The following is a 27948-nucleotide window of genomic DNA, read 5'->3' as shown; positions in this document are numbered from 1 at the left end:
TAAACCTCATATAACTAGAGGATCTCTTCTCTCACTTTATCATCACCACTTGTGTGTAATCCGACCTCTCTTAAAGAGACTCAACTTGCTCTTTGTACTTCTCTACTTGTGAAGATCTCATCTTAAGTGGATTTTGGCTATCCGAGACTAGTTTTTGTTGTGGAGACATCATTTTTGATTTGAAAGAAGACATGTTCTCATATATATTGTGAGTATTTTTTGTTGAACATCTATCATGGTTATGCATGTAATGGAATATTGCTAGGGTTTCTATTTTCCTTGTCTAAATGCATGTGTTTACATAAAATTCTTGGTAATTATTGCATGCTTAATCTTCTATACTTGAACTCCCTAAAAGATCTCCTAGAAAGACTTTTTCTAGTGAACTTCTCCCATCATAAAATCATAGCTTGGATTAGGAAGTGAAAACTAGGGTTTTCCCCCTTTATTCGCTTCAAAGATTTGTTGTTTCCATGGTTAAAGTTCCTAAGACTCCATCACCCAACTAGGGAAAAGGCACTGGCAACCCTCTTCATGATCAAAAACTCCAAAACTTTACCTTTCCCCTCTCTTTCTCTATTTTTCGTTTAACACAAGCCACTAAGACTAGGGTTTAGGATGAATTCAAATAGGGTTTGAAGTAGTGAAGCATTAGAGCTGATTTGGCACTCTCTTACCTTGCTTAACCTAACAAACTCAAAATCTAGCATATTGCTTGGTAAAGGGTGCCTCATTAGGGCTAACATCATCAACCCTAGGTAATTCTAGGCCTTATAAAACCCTAATCCTGCGCAAAGGCTTCAACTTAGGGCTACTAGAAGATTGTCACTTCATTGGTTGATCATATCATGTAAAGCAAACCTTTTCCTTTTGCTTTTATGCCAAGATGTGCCATTGTTGACCTTACATTTTGAAACCCTATGTTATAAGCTCTATTTCTTAGACTTATTCATAAGCACATTGTTCCTTGTTACAAAGAATTGTGCCTTGTTCCAAGTAAGAAGTACCTTGATCAAATCATCTTAAAATATCACCTTGATCTTATCAACCTAGAATATCTTGGGTGATCTGGGAAGTCTTCCTTGTGGTGAAATTCCACTAAAGTGTAGGAGGTGGAGAGTTAAGGTGGCAATGGCATCCACCTCATTGTTGTGTCTTAGTTTAGGCTCTTATCTTGCAAGACCTCTCACAAGGGTTGTTAGGTTTTGAGACAACAGGGGTTTTAAGAACCCATTTTGTGACTTAAAAAGTCACTCCTTAGTCTGGAAGTTCGGATTAAAAACAATTACTTTGTAGGAATGTCTGCGTACCACAATTACTTTGTTGGAATGTCTACTCCTTAAAATCAAGGAAATATTTTGACCCAAGGAATGCCCATGAGGGCCCGTTTGAAACATTATGAAGGGGAATTGGACTATTTTATCAGACATTTTTTGGAGTTTTTTGAAAAATGACCTGCATTTAAATTTAAATCATAATTTAATAATGAGGTTGCACAAAAGAAGAGGTATTTTGGACCTTATCTCTTCATGTAATAAATCTTCAAGCATTTTATCAGACCATTAGAACTTTTCAAAGGGACTTCGATCTCTTCCAAGACATTGGCTCATTCCTTAAGAAAAACTGTTTGTGGACTTCTTCAAAGTACATGAGACAATTCTTCCAAGATTTAAACTTCAACATTAACCAACAATACAAAATTGATGTGATATCTATCACATTACTAGCAAATTGTTGTGTTTTTTACGAATTTGAATATTTCCTTGATTTGTTTTGAGCACAACTTGGTCGATTTTATACACTTCTATTCTTGATTTTTTCCTTGGGAGAGAGAGTTGCCAAGATGGTTGAACATGTGTCACTCCATGCTTATATTTGGCTTTGACCATGTAGATCTGAACCTTGTTCAACTCCATACAAAGTTGGTCAACCTACAACTCTAATTCTTGAAGGGCCATTTGAGGGCTCTTTAAGGACTCCTGGGAAATCTCAAGCTCATAAGTAAGCATGTTGACTTCGTCCTCTTTCCCTACTAGCACATCATGATATATCTCAGTAAGCATGAGTAGGTGTTCTCTGTCTGAAAGGAGGTATAGATAGTTAGATTTCATCTCTACCAATGCCTTCCTGAGAATCTGAAAATCTGCAAGTGAAGGCTCTCCTCCTAAACTGTCATGTGTCACAGCACTTCTCCAACAATAATCTGTCACCAATACAAGTGCATCATCATATTGCCTCCTAGTTGCCCTAATCTTTTCTACAATCATCTTAAATTGGTTTTCCAACTTATAGGCATAAGCAGACTTGCGAGCAACATTTACCTCATCTACTGATGGTACTGAGTTTGCACCGTCGGCCACTTGTGAGTTATCATCTTTGCACACACCTCTTGGGAATCATCGTCAACTATTGTGGCCTCATGATTTTCTTTGTACTCATCATCTAACTCAAAAATCTCGCTAAGTGATGACAAGCATTCTGCAGCAATTTTTATTCCCTTTCATCCCAAACTCTTGTTCCAACCTGTTGGGGTGAATCTGTGATAGCTTCATTTTCAACGGGTGTGACTTTTCTCAATTTGTCCTGAAGGTTTGTTTATGGTTTTCATCTTCAATCCTTGCTTCCTGGCCCTAGACTACATTTTTCATCTTTGGATTTGTTATTCCTTTTCCTATTTATTGTCTTTGATGACAACCATGCTTCCATGTGCTCTATCACTTTTGCAATGGTTTTCATTTTCAAGCCAACAATTCTTCTTGACTTGGAAGCATTTTTCCCTTGTTATAATCTGCCCTTTGAACCCAGCAACTGTCCAAGAACATGCTCTGGTTTTTTAACAAAAACCCATGGTTGAGCCAAGATTAAGGCTCTGATACCATTGTAATATTCCTTCTTCAGAAATACCTCTGCTCTGCTATAAATTTTTTGAGTTTATTGGTTCAGTTTTTAAGATATTTTTGTCGAACACGTCGCAACTACAATGTTGTAGGTGAAATGTATTTATTGATACTTAAATATACACATACAGTGACATAAATATGGAGAATCCAGACTCTAACCAGCAATTGTTATTTCATTCATGAGTTTTTTAGTGACTCTTCCAGCTAGGCATTTTGTCAAACATATCACATGTCTTTTGTTGTAGGTGATTTTCATAAATTTGTTTTCTGAGCTAGCATGCAGCAATAACACCAACAGAAGGTCTTTTCTCATTAAAAGCTTGAACATAAAGTGGGGAATTAGAAAGCAGGAACCTGTTTGTTATTGGCAGCCACTAACATAAATTTCAGTCCACTGGAAGCAACGATTTAGGGTCTGGTTGCGAAATACAAAGCCCAGAAATTAATATGCATGCTCAGTGCTTGGCACCAGTCATTATTTGAACAGCATCCCACATAAAGATTGACCCTGAGATAGCACGCAGTCCCACAGTGAAACTACAACAACAATGAAGATGGGAAATCAACCACGACCTCCTCGATACAGCTTCCAGAACTCATGTCTATACACAGCAGCAGAGAATGGCCTCTTAAGAATTCATTTTATGCCCAAACTTTGAAGTATGACCTCCTTGTACAGTGCTTCATCCCTTACAGCCCATACGCTCAAGACATTGAGTAACATGCAGACCAGGAGGAAGGGAAACTCCACCACAGTGAAGATACACCCAGTCGTGACTAAATATTTGAGCTGCCTCTCAAAGGGATAGCTCAAACCACCAGCTTCTTCAGATATTCTCCACGCAGCAAGCAGCCACTTAAAGGAACACGTTTTGCCTCTGCTGTGACTAAGATAATCAATTTACAGGACTCATATTTGAGCTTGTACACATACTTTCATGGAGTTCTCCTACCTGTTAAAAATGCTATAGAAATACCAAATAAGCTCCAAAAATCAATTGATGAAACTTGGGTACCTCAATATTTCATGTGGAACTTGTTTTCCATTGAAGCTCAGCGATGAAATCTAGGTGATTTCACTCTTAAATCCAAACTAGGGCATCTAGTTTTAACACCGATGCCTATTATGGCGGCTAGCATTCCAAAAACCTGAGCTTCTCCTTCAAACACTCTCCAAGAACTCTTTCTCCAAATTCACAAATGCACCAATGAGGAAGAGGCCCCCTCATTTCCCTTTTTATAACTCACTTACCTTTTCCCTCCAATTAAATATTTAAAAACACTTTTCCTTTATTTATTTAATAAAGTGACTTTTGTAAACTAATTAAAGTCACTTTTAATGCCGAAAACTACTTAACTCGACTTTGTGGTCACAGTGGCCACACCCAATACCCCTTTTTATCATCTTGCCCTGTAGATCTTTTCGCCTCAATTCCAACGAGCTATTACACTAAGGTTATTCCCCAAGTAATCAGGCCGAAACAACACCTTAAGCGTAATTAATTAAAATATGCTTGTTAATAACGTCGTTTTACGAAAATCATCGGAATCCGACAGAACCAAGAGCAAACAGCGCGGAATTGATCCCGATGATGAAATATGGTAAGTCAAACCCATAAAACTCCTCTAAAATCCTCCGGGCCCAACAATGGAGTAATCCCGCTCCTATGACCATGCTAACACAAGCTCTGGAAAACCCTGCTAACCACCTCACCTGGTAATCCAAAATTTGGGGACATTGCAGTCTCCCCTTCCCACAATTGTTTGCCCTCAAGCAATGCCAATGCATGTTACCGCTCCACAAGTTGATCCAAGTGAATACCAGGGTCCCAAACCATCATAATCATCATGAAGCATCTCTCGCTCCACTCACTCCCCAACAAGAAAGACACCAAAGGCCCTATGCATACTGCCAATAAGTAGAACGTCTCAAAAATGTGAAATTCCAAACAACTCCTCAAGAAGCTAGCCAAGCAGAAAACCAATCACATGCACCTCACAAGTGAACGCCTAAAAGTACAGTCCAAAACCTGCGAAAAAGGATCCACGCCCACGAGAACTAACCACTACCACCTTTGATACCATCAATGAATCACTAAGAAGTGAAAGGCCCTCCGCCAAATTGAAGTCCAATGGAAGATCTGAGTGATCTTCCCCTGTAATGACCAACTCATGCATAATGGTAGTTGAGCTATCGAGACCTGTAATGCTCGGGTCCCATGCTAATCTCAAAAGGGAACTTCCATGCTGCCATTGTGCCACTTTAATTATAACTGATTATTGCGGCAAAGCACTGTTAATTGTTAGCGCCCATCTATGCCTCATCACTAGTCCCTGTATGCAACCAATAGACAAAAACCATGTATCATGAATCAATCTGGCGCATGCTAAACTACGTTGCTCCTACCGAATCACACAGCTGACTATGTTATCCTGCCTCCTGGTGATGTACTCAATTACTGCCTGGAGCTCACATGCCTTCCTGTAAAGGAAGCATACCATCCCATGTGCCCCATGCTCGTACAATGCCTCGAAATGTCCTGTCTAAGGTGTGCCATGCAACTCTCTCCTAATCATCTCCCTAAGTGTGTACATGGGGGCGGAATATACGCTGCCTCTAGAGTGGGTCATGCCATACCTAATCCTATATCTGTCAACTCGCGCTCTAACCGTATGCCTCAACTGGGAAGAAATTATCATGTCTACGATGCGTTGTGTCTCACCCAAATGTGTCAGTTGACCCCCATGTGTCATGCTATATGTGATGAGAGCATTAAAGAACAACAAAAGAAGCCATTGCAACAGTGTGTTGAACTGGAAAGTGACAAATGCATGGGTTAATCCCTAAGTTGCACGAAACGGGGAAACAGGTACGAGTTTCCGAAACGGGCACGGGTACGAAACGTGACCCCCCCAAATTTTGGAAATGGGGAAACACAATATATATATATTAGGACATTTAAGAAATATGTGCAATCATAAAGCATATATGATACATTCTAATTTATTACATTATGATTAAATTGTCAATTGTCAATGCATAAACTATAAGTCTCTAAATTTACATCACATTTACTCATGAATGATCACATAATGAAAATAGCAATATCCAAAATCAGCAACGAGGAATTTCTAATTTCTCGTCTCGTGCTTGATTGGCAGTCTCCTCCTACATAGTCGAACGACCTTAGTGCTCTTGATTAAATACAGGTTCCATACCCTAGTACCCTACGTGCTCTTGATTATTGGGAGTCTCCCCTGCATAGAGGTCTTGGTTCTCTTGATTAAATACAAGTTCCATACCCTAATACATGACAAAATCCAATGGAAACATTGCAATCCTGAAATCCTGAAAAACAGATAAGTTTGCTGGATTTTGAGTGAGATCTAAAATTCTACTTTCTCCATATGAAATTCAATGAGGGCGAAACCACTCTCAAACATCCTGAGTCATTTCATGGTAATGTTAAAAATTTAAGTAAAATGATGAAATGAAAAATAAAGGAGAATGTCACTTTTACTTTAATAATTTAACATTACCATGAACTGCATATCAACACTAGGGCCATAGGCTTGAACATTGCACTATCCCACTCAAAAAATCCTCTTTTTTATAACTTGAGAGGCATCTAGAAGATATTTTAGTCGCCCATTAAAAAATTAGAAGCGAAAAAATAAAAATAAAATACAAGAAAAAGTCAAGTTAGAAGAGGAAACTCCAATGTACTGCCTGGAAACGTGTTTCCGACCGTACTAGCCACGTCTCCTCCTCGAGAAATGGGCCAGTACGGCTGAAAACAAGTTTCTAGGTTGTACTGTACGAGTTTCCTCGTTTTCATTTCGCTTCCAGCCGGAAAAGGACCCTTCTCCAACGTTTCCTGCAACTTAGGAACTTAATCCCAAGGGCGTGATCAGGAACCCATATGGACTCCCAAGGGTAGTCACGTGAGTATCATGCTCTCTGACTTTAATCAGGTAATATTCCAATTGAAGATCAAACTTCAAGGAATGCAATGCTCCCTCACGCTCATCCACCCACTCATCGATCCTGGGTAAGCCAAGCCCACTGGTATCCCTGATGTCCCAATCAATTTGTCTCCCCAAAAGCAATGCTTTGGGATATACCGATGTGCAGCACCATACACCACTGCATAAACTTAGAATATCCCGTTGTGCAACACCATACAACACTGCATAAAACCATGCATCATCGTACTCCTCTACATACCTCTACACACTATGGCATATATCCCTGTACCCCACTGGGTATCACCACCTACTGCTGACGCACCATGATGTGAGCCATATCTCCTTCTCTAACCGAGTAGACCTAAGTGGCATGAGTCCTCACATGCTAATGGGGATGTCACTATTGTGTCGATCCTCGGTGGCTCCTATGCCCAATATTGAATACATCAATGGAAGAACACCATCCCCATATACTGCTTTATCTGGTGGCATATAAATGCCATCCCATCTAAATAACTCCAGTCGAGGCATGATGACCACCCTACAACCCCATGGGCATTCTGACCACCCTGCAACCCCATGCATGAACAATGTGCCAAGACATCTCTTGAAGTCTGCACACTCATGCATCAAACCAACTCGCCACTAGCGTTGACACCTGAATGAACATGAATGCTTGGTCACTGGATCAATCACCCTGTCAATGCCATAGTCATCCTTCACACCTAGTAAATGATTGAAAACCCCACCTAGATCCCAATGCCAACCAGGGTCTCCAGTATCCACTCCACTCATGTCAAACAAACCTGAATCCCAGATGGATGTATCCTCATCTGAAATATATTTGTATCCACATCTCGTGGGTGTATAATCGGTAACCTCTAGAACATGCCTCTTTGAAGTGCCAATTCATCTCGGGGCTCCTCGTGCTCCACTATCACATGAGGCTCCTCTATCAAATCATGAGTGTCCCTAACATCTTCTTGTGTAATAGTTGCCATAGAAGAATCTACACAATTCAACTCCATACAAAGTTGGTCAACCTACAACTCTAATTCTTGAAGGGCCATTTGAGGGCTCTTTAAGGACTCCTGGGAAATCTCAAGCTCATAAGTTAGCATGTTGACTTCGTCCTCTTTCCCTACTAGCACATCATGATATATCTCAGTAAGCATGAGTAGGTGTTCTCTGTCTGAAAGGAGGTATAGATAGTTAGATTTCATCTCTACCAACGCCTTCCTGAGAGTCTGAAAATCTGCAAGTGAAGGCTCTCCTTCTAAACTGTCATGTGTCACAGCACTTCTCCAACAATAATCTGTCACCAATACAAGTGCATCATCATATTGCCTCCTAGTTGCCCTAATCTTTTCTACAATCATCTTAAATTGGTTTTCCAACTTATAGGCATAAGCAGACTTGCGAGCAACATTTACCTCATCTACTGATGGGACTGAGTTTGCACCGTCAGCCACTTGTGCGTTATCATCTTTGCACACACCTCTTGGGAATCATCGTCAACTATTGTGGCCTCATGATTTTCTTTGTACTCATCATCTAACTCAAAAATCTCGCTAAGTGATGACAAGCATTCTGTAGCAATTTTTATTCCCTTTCATCCCAAACTCTTGTTCCAACCTGTTGGGGTGAATCTGTGATCTTCATTTTCAATGGGTGTGACTTTTCTCAATTTGTCCTGGAAGGTTTGTTTATGGTTTTCATCTTCAATCCTGGCTTCCTGGTCCTTGACTACATTTTCATCTCTGGATTTGCTATTCCTTTTTCTATTTACTGTCTTTGATGACACCCATGTTTCCATGTGCTCTATCACTTTTGCTAAGGTTTTGTTATAGTTTTCAAATTTTTGAGCTAACAATTCTTCTTGACTTGGAAGCATTTTTCCCTTGTTAAAATCTGCCCTTTGAACCCAACAGCTGTCCAATAACATGCTATGGTTCTTTAACAACAACCCACGACTGAGCCAAGATTAAGGCTCTGATACCATTGTAATACTCCTTTAGAAATACCTGTGCTCTGCTATAAATTTTCTGAGGTTATTGGTTCAGTCCTTGAGATATTTTTGTCAAACATGTCACAATTACACTGTTGTAGGTGAAATGTATTTATTGATACTTAAATATACACATACAGTGACATAAAAAATTAAATATGGAGAATCCAGCCTCCAGCAATTGATATTTCATTCAGAACTCAAAAAATTGACAAAAGCACTTGTAAAGTTTCATAACTGGAAATTTCCCAAATGACCAACAATTTATGAGTTTTTAGTGACTCTTCCAGCTAGGCATTTTATCAAACATATCACATGTCCTTTGTTGTAGGTGATTTTCATAAATTTGTTTTCTGAGCTAGCATACAGTGATTTTAAATTAATCAACCAACTTCAGACCATCTCTTATTCCATAAAACAAACTCAAAAATTATAAACTGCAGATATGTATAATAACACCAACAGAGTCTTTTCTCGTTAAAAGCTTGAACATAAAGTGAGGGGAATTAGAAAGCCCAGGAATTGACATGCATGCTCAGCAATTGGCAGCAGTCATTATTTGAACAGCATCCCACATAAAGATTGACCCTGAGATAGCACACAGTCCCACAGTGAAGCTACAACAACAAAAAAGACGGGAAATCACCCACGACCTCCTCGATACATCTTCCAGAACTCGTGCTTATAGTATATACACAGCAACAGAGAACGGCCTCTTAAGAATTCATTTTATGCCCAAACTTTGAAGTACAACCTCCTTGTACAGTGCTTCATCCCTTACAGCCCATACCCTCAAGACATCGAGTAACACGCAGCCCAGGAGGAAGGTAAACTCCACCACAGTGAAGATACACCCAGTGGTGACTAAATATTAGAGCTGCCTCTCAAAGGGGTAGCTTGAACCACCAGCTTCTTCAGATATTCTCCACGCAGCGAGCATCCACTTAAAGGAACACGTTTTGCCACTGCTTTGACTAAGAGAATCGATTTCCAGGGCTCAGATCTGGGTTTATACGCTCAAACTTTCATGGAGTTCTCCTACCTCTTAAAAATGATATAGAAATACCAAATAAGCTCCAAAAATCAACTGATGAAACTCGGGTACCTCAATATTTCATGTAGAACTTGTTCTCCATTGAATCTCAGCAATGAAATCTGAGTGATTTAACTCTCAAATCCAAACTAAAGTGTCTAGTTTCAACATCGAAGTCTGTTATGGCGGCTAGGGTTCCAAAACCCCGAGCTTCTCCTTCAAAATCTCTCCAAGAACTCTTTCTCCAAACTCACAAATGCACCAATGAAGAAGAGACTCCCTCATCTCCCTTTTTATAACTCAATTACTTTTTCCCTCCAATTAAATATTTAAAAACAATTTTCCTTTCTTTATTTAATAAAGTCACTTTTATAAACTAATTAAAGTCACTTTTAATGCCGAAAAATGCTGAATTCACCTTTGTGGTCACACCGGCCACCGAGAACCCCTTTTTAACATCTTCTTGCCATGTAGATGTTTTCGCCCCAATTCCAACAAGCTATTACACTAAGGTGTTTCTCCAACTAATCAGCCTGAAACAACACCTTAGGCATAATTAATTAAAATATGCATGTTAATAATGTCATTTTACAGAAATCATCGAAATCCGACAAAACCAAGAGAAAACCATGCGGAATTGATCCCGATGATGAAATATGGTAAGTGATCCCAGTCGAACCCATAAAACTCCTCTAAAACCCTTTGGGCTCACTAATGGATTAATCCCGCTCCTATGACTAGGCTGACACAAGCTCTGGAAAACCCCGCTAACCACCTCACCAGGTAATCCAAAATTTGGGGAAATTGCACAAGAAATCCAAGTTCTTGCATCTTGCATGTTGGGAGTGATCACAAGGCACGTATATCCAACAAAAGCCGTAATGGCCCAACAAAAAGGATAAACCCAAACATCCCAAGAAGCAACATCTTTTCAACAAGAAGTAAAACAAGGGTCCCAAACCCTCTTAGCCAACTTCTACTCCAAATCACACACAGTCACCTCACCAACCCTATTCTCACTTTGGCTAGCTCTCCTCTAGCTCAAGTGGGGGGTTCTCCCTAGTAAATCTTACAGATCTAACGGCCCATTCAAACTAGGTCAAGAGCTCCCTAAACCATCTACTTAAATACCACCAATCAAAGAACTGCACTGTTAGGGTTTAAGGTGGATAAGATTGCAAGGGTTCTATTAGTAATTACCAAAGGTGCGTTCGAAGGAAAGGTCCCAAAACGCAGACAACTAGGGATTTACAAGAAGAGTAAAACCTCAACAAAACAATATAGATGATTTTAAAAGGAAAAGGGACGATGGAGGATATAAGATTCATGCACTACTTTGCTAATATATTCATTTAGGGCATATGGGGTTAAGGATCAACACACTTCGAAATAAAGGAGACGGACGTAGGTTTAAAGAACTAAGAGAGACTAACTTGTGTCCCTTAGAGGATTGACCCAAGCGCCCTAAAATCTTCAAAAATGGGATAAGTGAGTGAGCTTAGCTTAGGTCATCTCAAAAGAGCTCGATGAGAGGTTCAAAGAGGCTTGGAGTAGATTCTTTAAGGACAGGGGTAGGCTGACTCATGTACCCTAGAGACCTGGGCTAGGTGCCTTACTAATTTTAAGGATAAATCAGGGAGGGAGCTTCACTTAGGTCACCTGAAAAAAAAAACTTGATGAAAATCTTTCCCAAGGAAGATAATGAGATAAAAATATCAACAAGACTATGGTGAATATTTAATAATCTTTATCCATCGACTTTAACAAGATAAAAAAAGATAGCTTGCTCAATTTATCATGCATGCATCAAAACTCACCAAAAGATCATCCATGAAAAGGAATTTGTCCACATCAACAATGCCTTCCCCATCAAGATCTACCATATCCATCAAGAAGAGAGAACTATCCACATCAACACAAACTCATCAAGAAGTCATTCAACTAATCCATCCATATTCAAATTTAAGAAACAATAAAAATTTGAAGAAATTTCAGACTTGCTAAGAGATTTCTCCTCCAATCCAACCATGATAAAATGATAGGAGGTGCACCTCTATTTATAGAGGAAGTGCTCAACTTCCTTTACATCAACTTATTAATTTTCTAGGGTAAAAGCCCCTAATCTATCCTATGGAGGTGCAAAAGAACCTCGTTTTCAATTAATTAATCTAAATTACATAAATTGAGGGGCATTCTTGCCGCATGTACCTAGAAAATGGCAACAAGCCCTCAAAATGTGACCCATCTCCATGAATGAGGTATAGGGATAGCTTTGGCATAGCATCCAATCTCCAAAGGCCCTTCAATACACAAGGATCCTTCCATTAGTCTTCAAACATGCCATGAAAGCCTTCAAAGTGGGAACACAAACCCCATCCAAGAAGGGCCTTTCCAAGCCACATCCAACCTCAATATGTGGCCATATGCACCTCCAAGGGTTCTTCAAAAAGGCTAATGACATCCTCCAACCCAACAAGTAACATTCAATGGGAAAGTGTGAGCCTCCAAGCTATACCATCTAACCTTCAAATGTTGCTTTAATGGTGATAGTAAGGGCTTCAAAGTGGGCATACCATGTAGTTGCATCATCCACCTTAAGGTTTCTTCAAATGAGATCAATCTGTCCCCAATTCAGCAAGAAATTTATTAATCGGAGAACCACCCTTTTCTTTGCGGTAAACAACTATCCAATTAACCAGCTCTTGTGTAAACAAGGCATCAGCCCTGCCACTTGTAAGTATCTGAAATTGACATTTGCAAATATTTCAAGTCGGCCATGGACCAATTCCACATTAAAGAATTGCCTATTATCCCATTTCACTTCTCATCTCATCAAACTGATTAGTCAATCAATATTCCAGCTTCTTGGATATGTCAGCCCTCATAGAAACAACACTAAACTAAAAATGAAGTTGGCTCCCCAGAACTTGTTCCAGCGCTCCAAAGGTGTGTGTGTGTGTGTGTGTGTTTCAAAGCACCAAAGGGCAGTGTGCTTGAGAACGCTGAGCTCACCTGTTCTGGACAATTTTGTTTCCCGAGATAAGTTTCAGATCTACGTATTCTACCACCTGTATTCCCATCGCAAGCACCAGCAGCATATGCTGATATATCTCCTCAGAGAGCACTCTGACCTCACACAGATTGGCCCTAAAGGCTGCACTTTGTCATGCTAAATCAGGGGCTAGTATGCTGAATATGATTCATAGAAAACTGCAACCATTTTGCATCCAAATCAAGCCAAAACCCATACCAACAGCAAGCTGGAGATACACAGTTCAGACAAGATTCCAGATATCAGGATACCATTACTTCTGTCCATCAGATGATCTTTTCTGTGTTGCTTGAAAGTGCTGCACAGATTGGCCCTAAAGGCTACACCTTGTCATGCTAAATCAGGGCTAGTATGCTGAATATGATTCAAAGAAAACCGCAACCATTTTGCGTCCAAATGATGCCAAAAACCATACCAACAGCATGCTGGAGATACTCAGTTCAGACAAGGTTCCAGATATCTATTATCAGGGTGCCATTACTTCTGTCCATCAGCTGTGCTGTTTGAAAGTACTGGGTATAACTCCTGGAAAAGTGTCTCGCATACTGCCGGCTGAATAGACTCTAAAGCACCAAAACAAGAAACTCTTTTTAAGCTACATAGATCTTCGTTATGCATTTACAAAAGGCAAGACTTTCCACTATTTAGTGATGATTACGCTTGCTGTCATGTATTCCTGTAGGTGGTGATTCCCCTGTACATGTCCAAATTGGCTCAAAATGCGCTCTGCTAAAAACTATTGCTTCTCTTTAATCTTAGAAACAGCCCCAGAATAGAAAAAAGGGAACTTCGATGCCACAACTGCACACAGTTCAGCTCTGCAGCAGTTTCAGCTCTCCCAAACAGCAAACACAAACCAAGCAAGGTTCAAAACTAAAGCTCCAATGCACAGTAGTAAGAGTCTAAGACAACAAGTCACAGCAGCATCCAGGAAGGTTTACTACTGACACAACAGCACCCAACAAGGTTTACTACTGACACAACACCCAACAAGGTCCAGTGTCCACTATCCACAGCCCAGCAGTGCCCAATGTCCACTATCCACTTTCCACCAGCACCTAACAAGGTCACTTACTCGACTATTTATTATCCAACGGCACCTGGCAAGGTTGAATAAACTCTATCAGCATCACATAGTCTCTCTTCAGTTTCTATATGAGTTAACTCTTCCCAAGTTCTCGTGGCGGGCAAGAGAAATAAAGGCAAATAGGCATAAGTTTATAGTATATAGATGTTGCTTTAATGTACTATGGATGCCATCTCTATCTTGATTTATATACAAAAGTGCATGTTTTCATATATTCTACAACTAATTTGGCATTCTGGATAATTTTTTTTGATTATAAATGCAATATAATATATAAATAAATAAATAAATATGTATATAATAGACGCTTCCAAGACGCTGATTCCGAGGATTTTTGGAAAATGAAGCTTCTAACGCTTTGCTTTTTCAAAAATGCACCTGCTTCATCCCCACTTTGTGCAACGCTAAGAGAGCATGCTGGTGAGCATGAAAACCCTAGTGAAAAAGGAAAACAACCGAGGGGCAACTAAAACCGGTGATTCTTCTAGGAAAAGCAAGAAATCACATGAATGTGTTGATGACCTCCTTTCAAAGTCATATTCTGCAAATTTTGATAGAGACACTTTCCAACAATCACTACAACAAAGAGTGAATTTGAAGGGCCAACCCTTGCCAAGAGATGACTTCAAGCCACTTCCTTTGGAAAAGGAGGACTCTAAACCACAGGCTATACCACTATAATGCACTAAACCCTTGCAACGAGAGGACTCACAAACACACTTTTACATGGAGAGAACTCTTGTACTTATATCTTGTGTAGAGAAGGGTAGGCCATTTATGGTTGGTTGAAGAAGAGATATACAAAGGCTATATTCAAAATCTTTACCTTGGGAAGGTGAACAAGCACATACGAGTAAGCAGCGCAGGGGTCAAAATGATATCCCTGATTGACCATTGTGACCCTCTTAACTTTATTCAAAAGGGTTTCATGTAGAAAAATTCTTAGGTCATGTTGTAGCCCCTCCAGTTTAGTTTGATTGCATATGGTTTAATGCCCACAAGCCGACATAAGCATGATTAATAAATAAACTTCATATGCATTAAAACAAAGCATTGCTAGGGTACCTCTACACTTTAACCATTCAGCTGATAGAAAATTTTAACGCATTCACACATAAAATAAGACTTATTTTTGGTGATATGAATCTAATCTATAAAAGATAATCTAAATATAAATAAATAAATAATAATCATAATAATAGATAAGTTAATGAAGAGGCATGTCACCAAGGACATGAACGTTCATGAAGGGGCACCTGCCTAGGTATATAAGCGTGCCCTCATTTGTAACAATCTCATATCTCACTTGTATTCAAGCATTTCTATATATAATTAATAATTATTACCTATCCTATCATGGATATTTATATATTTTAGATATTCTGATAATTCCGATGTGTATACGAACTTTGTTCATAACATTTGGTCAACTTTGGCCCTGGAAAAACCCACAAGGGGAAAATCAGTCTTAAGGAAGATTTTATTTGGTCTTTCTCAAGAAAAATAGTACAGCTTTAAAAACTCATCAAGGATACTTATCTATCGCTTGAATAACTCTGTCCAACTCCTAAAAAATCATGTCACTGATTTGGAAACTCGTGCAGAGCTATGTTGCAGGAAACATTGGTGATTGGTCCCAAGGGCGTTTCAGGCCAGAAGCAAAACTGAAATGCGGAAACGCGTTTGGTATGGCCTGGAAATGCATTTCCAGCCATACTGGCACGTTTCACGTTGGGGAAACGTGGCCGGAAACGAGTTTCCAAGTCGTATGATGACATTTCCACTTTAAGTATTGCTTTTTCCGATTTTTTTAGTTTTTTTGCTTTTAATATTTGATTGGGCGAATAAAATATCTTGTGGATGCTTCTAGATGCCTCTCTCAAGTTATAAAAAGACTCTCGCCTCATTCCCTCATCACACGAATTGAGCAAGTCGTTTCACTTGGAGACGGACGATTTTAGCAAGGAGAAAAGAGGAAGAGAGCAGTGGTTTCAGCTAGGGTATTTTCAACAGTGAGCAAAGGAGATTTCTTAATATATATATATATATATATATATATATATATATATATCATGTTTTCCCGTTTCCAATTTTTGGGGGGGTCACGTTTCGAAACCGTGCCCATTTCGGAAACTCATACCTGTTTCCCTGTATCGTGCAACTTAGGTTCACAAGTTCAGCAATCACTGCACAAGAGTTTGTGCCACTATCTGCTCTCCTCTGCTCAGAAAATCAAACTTCTAGATCTCAAATTTGTTAAAATTTGGGTACCAGAGGACAAGTGGTTCCCTAAGGCTTTGATCTTTGGCCTAGGGCAAAGTGTCCAAATTTATTTGTATTTTTCTCTTAAAGTGACTTTATAAGTGGTAAAGTTACATTCTAATTTAAAGGTGACTTTATTAAACTCAATGAAGAATTAGAAAGTGAAAAAGTGACAATGGAAATAAATGGCTAAGTGGGTCTTTATTTAAGTGGGAGAGTTAAAAAATAGAAAGTGAAAATTAAATGCACATTTATTCTCATCCCTAAATCTAAATGAATCTCAGCCATTAGATCTTAGGGTAACCCAAAAGGTCATTTAGAGAATAAAAGGGGAAGAGAAGAGGAAAAGATCATTCATTCTTTCGTGAGCATTTGAGAGAAAGAGGAGAGAGCAAGGAGAAAATTTCTGAGCAGTGAGGAAGAGAATGAGAGCAGCAAGAAGACATTTCAGCAAATCTGGGCAGCAGCATTTATTGGCACGCATCCCAAGGAAAAACCATACAGCAGGAGAAAGGCATAGAAATCGAGAAAGAGAGACAGCAAGTTTTGGGCACAATTTATGAGGCTGGCCATACAGCTTTTAATGCTGTAAAAATTTTTGTTTTGGCTGTTTGCAGACTGCCACGATTTTCAAGGTGGAGTTCAAGCACGGAAATTGAAATAAGTTGTAATTTGTGTTTGTTGAAATTTTCACTGTGTATTTCAGTTTCTCTGTAAAAACATTGTCAAAAATAAAGAAGAGCTCTCAAACTGGTTTTCCCCAAGAGTTGTAGGCTATGAAACCGGATTCGTCCAAACCCCTGGACGAATCCCGAATCGGACGAATCGGACACGATTCTGTCCTGACACGTGTCATGTTTCAATGACTCGTCGTGTCATATCCGGGTACGTCGTGTCATGAGCGTGTCAAAAAAATGAAGAACGTGTCACGATTTTTGGAACGATTTTTGGTTTCGGATTCGTTTTTCGGGGTTTAAGTTCGCTGTTTTCATTACCATTTGACCGCATTTGCAATTTGGAGCGAGTAACAGCGATTTGGAGCAGCGGCGGACCGCATTGCAATTTGCAGGTTTAAGGACCAAGGTTAGTTTGCTGAGCTCTGTGTTGGTAGAAGGCTTTTAAGTTTTAACATTATGCACCGAGTTTTTGTATCACGTGACACAAAACCCTTGAACGGTTGAACCACTGTAATGTTGGGTTACGGGTATATAGAACCAGTCACCACAACGTATGGAGCAACGCCATGATACACAGTGCTTGGAATTTGCAATATACTGTTCTTGCTCTTCTTGCACTCCATCTCTATCTTCTCTTTGAACTTTCCAAAACCGATCCTGCAAAAACCAGAGAAATAATTATACAATAATTTTTGCTAAGCAACCACATGAACCACTACGAATCTGACATCAGCTCGGTTTCATAACATCAATTGCAACTCACACGGAGAGATACATTTACAGATTTCAGCTTTTTATGTTCCTCTTCCAAACGATATATCTCTGTTCTCAAGACCACATTCTCTGCTTTCAGTGTTTCAACTCTTTCTGCGAGCTCCTCGCACTCAGCCTGAGTTAAAAGTACATGATCAACTTGAAATTGTATTCCACATTAAGTTTTAGATTCGATGCTCGGATATCATATTTCTAACCATCTCCTATAATCCCAAAGCATCTATACCTGTTTACGTAGCCTTGATCGCCTTGCAGACTCCCTGTTAGATTGCTTTCTTCGTTGCTTTTTAAGCTCTCTCTCATCCTATATCTCAATAAATGCAATGCTCAGAAACTAATTTGGGCACAGAAGAAACTCAAAACAAAGAAATCTGTGCGACTCATGCATTGATTTGGCCTTGTATTTAAACTCTTGGAACCCAATATTTAAGTTGATTGTCAACCCTGTAACAGAAGTTGGCACGGCTGCAATGGCTTGGTTCACACTCGTATTTGTTGCTGTGCCCCCAGATACAGCATGTCCACTACCAACTTGTGAGTGAGTTGTATTAACCGTGTGCACCATGGTAGCTGTCCTCAAGACATAACAGAATTTCAGTGAGTTGACAAAAGGAATCCAAACTGTCTATTCAACAGGATGTCTCCAGCTTGGCTTAAAAGAACGAAAATTTCAGAGAAACTCGAGTTGGTCTCACAGATGATATATACAGAAGTTAATGAACCAGAAGAAGGTTAATGAACCATCTGATATATATCAGATGGTTCATTAACCTTGCAACATGGAATGCCGAAAACTAGAGATAAAGGCCATGCTATATGAACATATTTAGGGCTGCTGAGAACACTGTCTTTTATAAATTATAACACTCAGACCTTGGCCTGTCCTGGCAGTGTAGAAGTTTAGAACACTGTCTTTAATTTTTTATACAGCAACATAGAATACATTATACATCCAGTTGGCAGTGAGCCACTGCTAGCCTATAAAATGAACTTGATTCTTGTTCATTTCTTTTGCTGTTTGCATTTTAAAAATTTTACAGCAGTTTGACTGTTTGTTCATTTTTTTTACAGGTTGAGGTAACATGGCTCAATCAACGGCAAGGGCAGCAAGGAAGGGCAAGAATGTCATGGGTAGAGATGCTCTTCCTCCCCCAATATCATCAGAGTCTGCTGCAAGTAATCTTGAGGGAAGAGGAGTTAAAGACAATGAAAAATATCCATTGTGGAAATATGTCGCAAGAGAGGATGGGTCAAACAGCAAGGGAAAGGGAGGAGGCAATGTGCAATGGAAATGCAGCTTTTGTAACATTTCTTTCACAAGCACATATCACCGTGTGAGAGCACATTTGTTGGCTATACCTGGTAAGGGGATTGGAGCTTGTAAAGATATTCCTAAACAAAAGAGAAAAGAATTGGTAAAGGAGGCCCATGTTGGTATGGAACATGTGGCACTGGCTTCAAAATCAAAAGCACCCAAGGGCAAGAATGAAGACCCCCTTCCATTTTTGAGGAAAGCCACCTCCAAATTTCCATTTGAGAGTTCTACTTCTACTGGGGGACAAGCATTAAAAAGAAGATCACTTGGTCCAATGGACAGGATTTTCCAAAAAGAGAGACGGGACGAGCTTGATCTCACCATTGCCTTCTTTTTCTATCAAAACTTCATATCATTTAATGTTGCACGTTCACCTTTATTTGTTGAGATGTGCCAAGCTCTAACTCAAGGGGCTCCAGCAGGGTATGTGCCTCCTGGGTCAGAGAAGCTGAGAACCACATTGTTGACGAAGGCAAAAAAAGAGGTGCAAAAAATGCTCGAGCCTATTAAGGCATCATGGCCAACATCTGGGGTTAGCATTGTTTCTGATGGATGGACAGATCCAGCACGACACCCAATCATCAACTTCATGGTGTCTTCCTTGAATGGTCCAGTTTTCCTGAAAGCAGTGGATACACTTGGCGAATACAAGGATGCACAATTTATGGGTGAGTTATTTATTAGAGTTATTGAAGAGGTAGGTGTTGATTCTTGAGTGCAAATCATTACAGATAATGCACCTGTTTGCAAGGCGGCTGGCATGATTGTGGAAGCTAAATATCCACAAGTGTTTTGGACACCTTGCATTGTCCATTCATTGAACTTAGCACTGAAATCCATTGCTTCTGATGTGCTTTGGATTGGAAGCATTATTGAGGATGCAAGACATATCCGTAACTTTGTGCAAAATCATACAAATGCCCTCACTATCTACAAGGAGTACAGCAATCTATCATTGTTGAAGATTGCTGATACACGGTTTGCATCTTCATTCATGATGTTGAAGAGGTTGAGGGAGGTCAAGACTGCTCTTGGGTCCATGGTTATTTCTGAGTTTTGGTCTTTTTGGAGAAAGACAGATCAGGCAGCCTCTAAAAGAGTGAAGGACAAGGTACTAGATGATGCTTGGTGGCAGAGGGTAGATCTAATTATTCGGATCATGGACCCTATCATCTCTTTGCTTCGAGTTGCAGATACAGACAAACCCATTCTAGGAGAGGTTTATGAGGGATGGGATTCCATGATTGAGTCTGTGAGGAGCATTATTCTACAGAGTGAGTGCCCCCCGTATGAGACATCACCAGAGGCCTTCTGCGATACCATACATGATATTCTTGTCCGCAGATGGGACAAGAATTGTACACCTTTACATTGTTTGGCTCACTCATTGAACCCCAAATACTACAGCCATGAGTGGCTGAATGGTGGACCTTCCCGCAGATTCCCTCCTCACATGGATGGTGAAATCTCACAGGGGAGGAAAGAGGCGCTTCAGCGGATTTATCAGGATAGTGCATTGCTTGCTGAGGTGGAGGATTCCTTTGCAGAGTTTTCCACTGGCACTGGTCGGTTTGCAGGTTATGATGTGATTAGAGACAGGGGGCTTAAGAAGCCCTACTCTTGGTGGGCATATCATGGGGCAACAAGCCGTCCTCTTCAGCAGTTAGCCATGAGGCTCCTCTCTCAGGTGACTTCATCCTCTTGTTGCGAGAGGAATTGGAGCACATATGGGAATTTGCATACTGTGAAGAAGAACAGGCTTGAGCAGTCCAGGGCAGAGACAATGGTGTATGTGCACACCAACCTTCGTCTTATTTACAGGCAGAGGGAAGAGTGGTTGAGGGGAAAGACAAAGATGTGGGATGTCTTTCCTGAAGATATGGGTCTGGACACCACTGTTGAGTTGGCATTGGCCAACATGGATCTCGGTGATCCAGTGCTAGACCCTATTAGTTTTGATGACTCAACCTCCATACCAGCAGATGCAGAGGCGACTATGGATACAGGGGAGGAGGAGGATGCAGAGGAGAGCAGTGGGGACCATGATGATGGGGACAGTGATGCTGATTCTGATGCTGATTGATGCCTTGAGGGCCTGAGGCTTGTATACCTATAGTTGTTTTATATTTTCTATTTCTATTTGCCATTGGCATTGCACCAACACTACCTATGTAACAGATTTTGATTTGATGACTTAATGAGAAAACTACAGTTGTCAGTGTGTTTATCTTACTATCTTGTAGTCGTAAGTTGTCTTTCAGTTATGAATTATGAATCATGATTTAAATTTTTAATAGATTTATCATTTATCATTTATGTGACCAGTACCACCGACATTTATTTGAATTTTGTATGTACTATGCATGCTAATAGCTATAGATGAAGATCTATGTTTGAAATCAATAAATTTGTGTGTAAGAAATATGCTAATAACTAATTTTTAAGATATATCATCATATATATATATATATATATATATATATATATATATATATATATATATATTAATAAAATAATATATAATGTGTCCTAACGTGTCTTGTTCCGGGGGTCAGCGTGTCCCGAATCCGACACCACGAATCCCGAATCCTACGTGTCCCGAATCCCCGTGTCAGGTGACTTAGGTTGTAGGGGATTTTTCCAGGGTCACATTGACCAAAAATCACTGTGTTATTTTTTGTGTGGCTGTCATAATTTTGCTGTGTTTTATTTCTGCAATTTCAGCAGTTGTGAAATCTCTAAATTTGTGTTTTCAGAAAATTATTGTCATTTCCAGAATTTATAATTTTTATCATGCTTGGATTTAAAACTAAATGCATGGAGTGATAAGGAAAACTGATACCCGGAGTGGGGGTTGAAATTTCTTCAGAATTTTGTGTCACAATACCAGCATTATATTCCTTGAATCTCGGGCCACCTTCAGCAAACTCAGCCCTCAATTTCAGTACAAATACTGCCTAGGAAACAGCGCTCAGTGCCTCAAATTTCAGCACTTATATTCCTAGCTTTTCAGGCTGTCCAACCACAGTTAATGCCCTCGATTCCTGTGCTGAAGGACCTGCAATTAGTGCACAAGAACCTCCTTGAAAATCACGCTGACTCTCTCTCAGCCCCTCAAAAACTGTGCTGAAACTCTCACTGCAATTTCTGGGAATGCATACAACCGTTTCAGCCTAAAAATGTGGGCCTGATCTCCTCGATTTGTGTGCTGAAGGTGTTCTCTTCAAGCTGCTGTAGATTCTCTCCTTGGAAAATGGCTGTCACAGCCACAAACTCTTCTCCTCTTGCTCTTCTCTTCCACAAATGCACATGTAGAATGAGCCTCTAATCTCCTTAAAGCTCTCTCAACCTCATTTTCATGCCTTTTTTCCTTTCTAGTTTCATTAAGATGAGAGAACACTAACCCTTTTGATCAAAGGCTGAGATTTAATCAATGGTGGAAATATTTTACTCACTTGACCCCCTTTTTCATGTGTCCCCCCTCATTAATAAGTCTCCCTAGTTACTTTATAACTTCAAGTTATACCTTGTACTTTCTTTTCATAGAGTGACTTTAATATTATAAGGTACCATGTACTTTTTCTAATAAAGTCACTTTATAAACATAAAGTGACTTTAATAATATAAAGTACAATATTAAAGTACCTCATAAAGTAACTTTAAGTCACATGACTTTAATAACTCATAATGACATTTACTAAAAGGTGGTTTAATGTGTTTTAACGTGTTTTCCTAAGCAAAAAGTCTAAAGCACTAGGAAACACTTCCTTGGTACCCTTTTTCTCAACATTTTGAATGTTGGACCAGATCATTAACTAGTCTTCATTCGCACAGCAGACTGCCAAAATGTTACACAGTCATACCATCATGACCCCAAATATATCATCCTTAATTAATTATTAGTTAGATCAAGCACCATGTTTACGAAGATTGAGAAAAATACAAGAAAATAATAGAATATTCTATTTCAAATTTATTTTTAAGAACAGTTATATTATATAATTCCAAATATATATAAAAGGAAGTATCTATAATCTAAGTACCATTGAAGAAAAGAACATTGTTGCCAAGCTACACCACCCTCACACTCCATGCAGCAGTTTAGTCTTAAATTTATCCTTTCCATTGATATTGAGATGATATCTATGGAAGACAATGCATTTTCTTTGAGACTATCCATCCTTGCCATGCTTTGAGGTCATAGCATTTCAACAAAGGAGGACTTGTGATATACATAGGGTTATATCACCAGTATAAATAATTTATCACCTGTATATATAATATATATTTATTATTAATTAAACCTTAAGGTCATGACCATTCATTGTAACTTGTAATCCATCTCGCCAAACACCAGATAAAGAGATCACATCATTCAATTATATCATTACCTTATCATTGTCAATTATTCAATCATTTACCTCAATAGTGTACAGTCTCTGTGCAACTATATTTTATTTGCAGGTATGTGACATGCAGGCACTACTACTGGGAAAAGACCAAGTTAAAGTTATTGGAAATGAAGAGACAGTATTGTGTGACCCAGGAGCAGACTACCAATATTCTGACCAAACCTCTCAGTCCAGATAAGGTTATCAATTTCAAAGATAAGCTTGGTGCATACTCCACTACAAGCATTAAGTGGGGTGTTAAAATCAGTGTTCTGTGGGAACATGGTCTCCACGTTTCCCACACTCCGGGGATAGGGAGCACCTGGGGAAACATTTCCCCACGTCCCCCTTTTGGAGGAGATCAGGGAAATGCATGGCGAAACATTTCCCTAGTGTGGGGGATGTGTTTCTCCAAACAGGGGACATCTGGGCACACCACTCCACAACAAGGGGGCGGCTGCGCGCTCCCGTCTGCCACCCCCCTCCCCCCCAGATTTTCTGTCTAGCAACCCATGAAGATAGAACTAAAATAGGTGATAGAGCTTTGAGGAATCTATGACCTTGGTAATTAATGGAAATATTAAATTCTTAAAGCAAAAGTGACATAAGGAGAATGTCACTTTTACTTAATTTTTTGAATTTACCATTAATTGCTTAAGGATGATTGAGAGCAGTTCCAACCTCATCACATTTCATATGGAGAAAGTAGAACTTCATATCCCATTCATATCTCAGCAGACTTAACAGTTTTTATGATTTAGGATTGGCAGGATTATAGCATTGCACAATGATGAATTTTCAAGGGGTAAATTGTTATTTTCTCGATTAAATCATTATTATATATATTTTATTATATTAGAGAATGCAACCCTTATGCTATGGATCTTGAAGTTCCCCCATTCCCCCTTAATTTTTCTAAAATACACAGGTGCTCCCACACCTCCCCCTTGTGCATCTCTCCGCTCTCCCATCCTGGAAGCTTGGTGGAACATAGGCTAGAATAGACTACTGTAATGATGACTGGTCATGCTTTGTAATATTATTTAGGCTAGTACACTTACATAAAGTCATCATGTAAACAGTAATGATGAGTTGTGTTGTAATAGTGACTACTATTGAATTTTGACTTAATAATGACTATTGTTGAATTGTGATGTAATAATGACTTAATTAAGGCATACATTATGTGTTAGGAGTTATGATCTCGGAGTCATGTAGCATATGTCACTCACCTCATGATCAGGACTATGTAATTGGCTATTCGACATCATACAATGGAATAACATCAACTAGATATCTCTCTCTTGCATCTATGTGAATCTGCATGTGTATGTGCCTGTAATGCTCATGTGCCCTCTTATACAAGTTGATATAATTGGAAGCATTTTAAAAGCACTGTAGCAAGTTGCTTTGTTTTCTCTGCATATTTCTCAAGGATTTACGAAAATACCTCCTTGGTCAAAAGTCCTTTCTGCAGTGGATGAAAAATGTTTCCGCTGCTCCTCCAACCTAAGAAAGAAAAGCAACCATGAATATAAAATTAAGATTCAAAGATGCCAATCTATAAGCTTAATGTTTAAACATTTCAAAGAAATATTTAATCAAATTAGATGCTATAAATAACTAATTTCCTAAGAATTAAACTGTTCATTTTTAGGAATCCTGGAACACTTGCTGATTGCCTTCTGGTTTCTTTATCATATCACAAAACTAGCAACTAATCCCAAATTTTTCAAGCTGCATATCATGGGGAGAAAATATGAATTGCAGAATTCAAAATTAAAGAAATAATATTCCCTGAGGAAAGGAAACTGTTTGATTCTTCCATAACCCTCTCAAATGAAAGCATTGAAAAGTGCATTTGCTTTCTATCTTCTAACAAGAGCCATGAACTAGAACCCCTTGCAATGCTTTAGAAATCACACCTATATTATCAGTTATCTGCATGTTAGAGTGCTAATACATCGCTTTCCAAATCAGATCAAACAGCTCTACTATATAGCATTGAACTGTGCCATCACTCTGCACAAAAGAGAGTCCCAGTGAAGAGCAACTGAGCAAGAAAATCATGCAGCTTAAATGCAGTAGACATCATGTTCCTAAATAATAAAATTGAGACCACTAAAAGCACCTTTTTCGTTGCTCAGCTGCTTCCTCTTCTCGCCGTTGCAGGGCAATTTGCTCTCTTTGAGCTTTTGTCAAAAACACCGGCTGGAAACCAACAAAATTCATTGGATTAATGAAACATATGATTTTAAGTGGTCAACGAGATTTTAAGAGTTCTTTTTAAATGAAATTCCATTAAACAAGAAATGAAAAGGTTGCCTTTCTCAGTGTTTCTGAGATATGAAAACATTCACAAACTCGTCATCTTATCTCATTACAGCAATATAAATCAGGGACTGCAGAAAAGCTATCTAAACTCTAATCTGAAAACCAATAGTGGCCTCCTATTTGCAAAATTCACTCAATTCGATCCAATAAATTAAAGGCTGGGGCAAAAACTTTTCATTCCCAGGTGAGAATCAAAAATTAATATTGATTCTTTTTTTATCACCCTGAATCTTCAAAACAGTATTAATTGAAATATAGCTATATTATAGATAATAAGGAAACTAAGCTATACATCTTTTGATGCTGCTCCCATTCACCAATCAAACGAACAGAACCCATCAAATTGCACCATCTAAATGGCCCTGCTGTTCTACATCTTTAGCTCACAGACATCACATCTTCAGTTTTCCAATGTGTCTAATTTTGACTATCATACAACAATACGAAATCTCCCTAACAAAATTTTAGGTATACAATGTATATCATGCCATATCATGTCATGTTTTATCTCTCATAGAAGACAGATCTTACAAACCATAATGTAACAAATAAAATATATAAATAATATAAATATAATGTAAATGATAATAATCATAATTAATTATTAGTTAAGTAGTAATTAGGTTGAAGAGGCATGTCTAAATGAGACATGACTCTTCATGAAGAGACACTTGTTTGGTATATAAGCAAGCCTCTCGTTCTCTTTGTAAATCATTATTCATTCTCATTCTTATTCACATATTTAATATAATATTTATATCCTCAATGGATAATTTCATATTCCAAGTCTTTTGGAGTAATTAATTTACAGAAGGAACTTTGTTCGCTTCATTTGGTATCAGAGCAGTTCGGTCCTCTAAGTTGCTTAACCAATGCACAGAGCTCGTTCTCCAATCCAGGTCCTTGGCTATCAAAATTCATCAACCTTGTCGTTGTACAATTGAAGCATTTTGCTCAGAATTTGGGAGTTTCTCCTTTTCTCTAGGCCTTTGGCCATTAGAAAAAAAAAAAATAATAAAAATAAAAAAATTAACCAAAAAAATAAATATAAGTAAATTAAAAAAAAACAAAAGGTAAAAGAAAAAAACAAAACGGATACAAAATCTCATAACAAGTATATTTAAAACTTTTTACGTGGAAAAGCCCGTGGTTTTAAAAACAACCCATGGTAATTGCCCATGGTATTTTAAAAAGTTAGAAAAAAACAAAAAACAAAAAACAAAAGGAATACGTTTTACTTTTCACGTGGAGAACATTTTAACGGAGGTTTTAAAAAAAACCCATGGTAATAGCCCATGGTATTTTAACTTCGTGACCGTGTCATATGAAAAGATGTGACCTTTATATTTATTAATTGGGGTGACATTAAAAATTTATCAAGGAAATAATTAAGTATATAAAAAAAAGGGACCCATTTATTATTAAAAAAAAGAAGTGAAACTATTATTATTATAAGATAATAAAGCTATTTTGAAACGGGGTCTTAATATAAGGAAATACATACATATATAGAGGGCAACAATATAAAGGAGTATTTTTTTAATAAAAGGGTATTCAAATTTTTAACAATCCACATTAAAGGAGAATATTTGAAAAAGACATATAAAAGATAAAGGAATTCCTTAAAAAGAAAAATTAAAAAAAAAAAATCCCAAGTTCATCTTAACGAAGTAAAAATGGAGTTAACCATTGACGATAAAGAAATTGAGTATAGTCCAAAAATGAGAGATGAAAGGTTTCCTGAAACCTTTGGTAAATATGTTGATACATTATTTCAAATCAAAGGATCGCTCGCAGGAAGAGACATCATAAGACATCATAATCTCTATCTGTCCTGCTGAAAAAAGTAATTATGTTAGTCCTAAATGTGCTAACCAATTGGTGATTCCTTAATCAAATATAGTTGAAACAAATATTTTTGGCAAACAATACGATATAAGCAATTTACACCTAAATATTGGAGATTATACTTTTACCTCAAAATTCACCGTGAAAACCTTACGTTTTGACGATAGTGACATTGACAATGACATTGTTTTGGGGTTACCTTGGATGGAAACTCTAGGTTCCTTTATTCTAAATACAAAGAAGAAGTTTTTAACATTTTCTTACAAGAAGAAGAAAATAACGCTCCAAGATTTTACAC

The 27948-nt window shown here is 38.5% G+C and overlaps 1 protein-coding gene across 4 annotated transcripts in view; it reads right to left on the bottom strand.

Moving 5' to 3' along the window:
* LOC149149675 (P-loop containing nucleoside triphosphate hydrolases superfamily protein) overlaps window positions 1-27948 on the bottom strand; it is a 358770-nt gene that overhangs the window by 236354 nt on the left and 94468 nt on the right. For all 4 annotated transcript variants that reach the window (XM_089445854.1, XM_089445858.1, XM_089445855.1 and 1 more), the window contains exons 3-4: window positions 25600-25679; window positions 24919-24977 (exon numbers count right to left, since the gene is read on the bottom strand). In XM_089445854.1, the coding sequence (XP_089301980.1) occupies window positions 24919-24977; window positions 25600-25679 (139 nt within the window). The remainder of the gene's footprint in view (window positions 1-24918; window positions 24978-25599; window positions 25680-27948) is intronic.

The sequence above is a fragment of the Pinus tabuliformis genome, chromosome 9, assembly GCF_031772625.1.
Source record: "Pinus tabuliformis cultivar Carrire ecotype Pingquan chromosome 9, CPIR1, whole genome shotgun sequence".
Taxonomy (NCBI): Eukaryota; Viridiplantae; Streptophyta; class Pinopsida; order Pinales; family Pinaceae; genus Pinus; species Pinus tabuliformis.
This window is presented reverse-complemented; position numbering and strand designations above follow the sequence as displayed.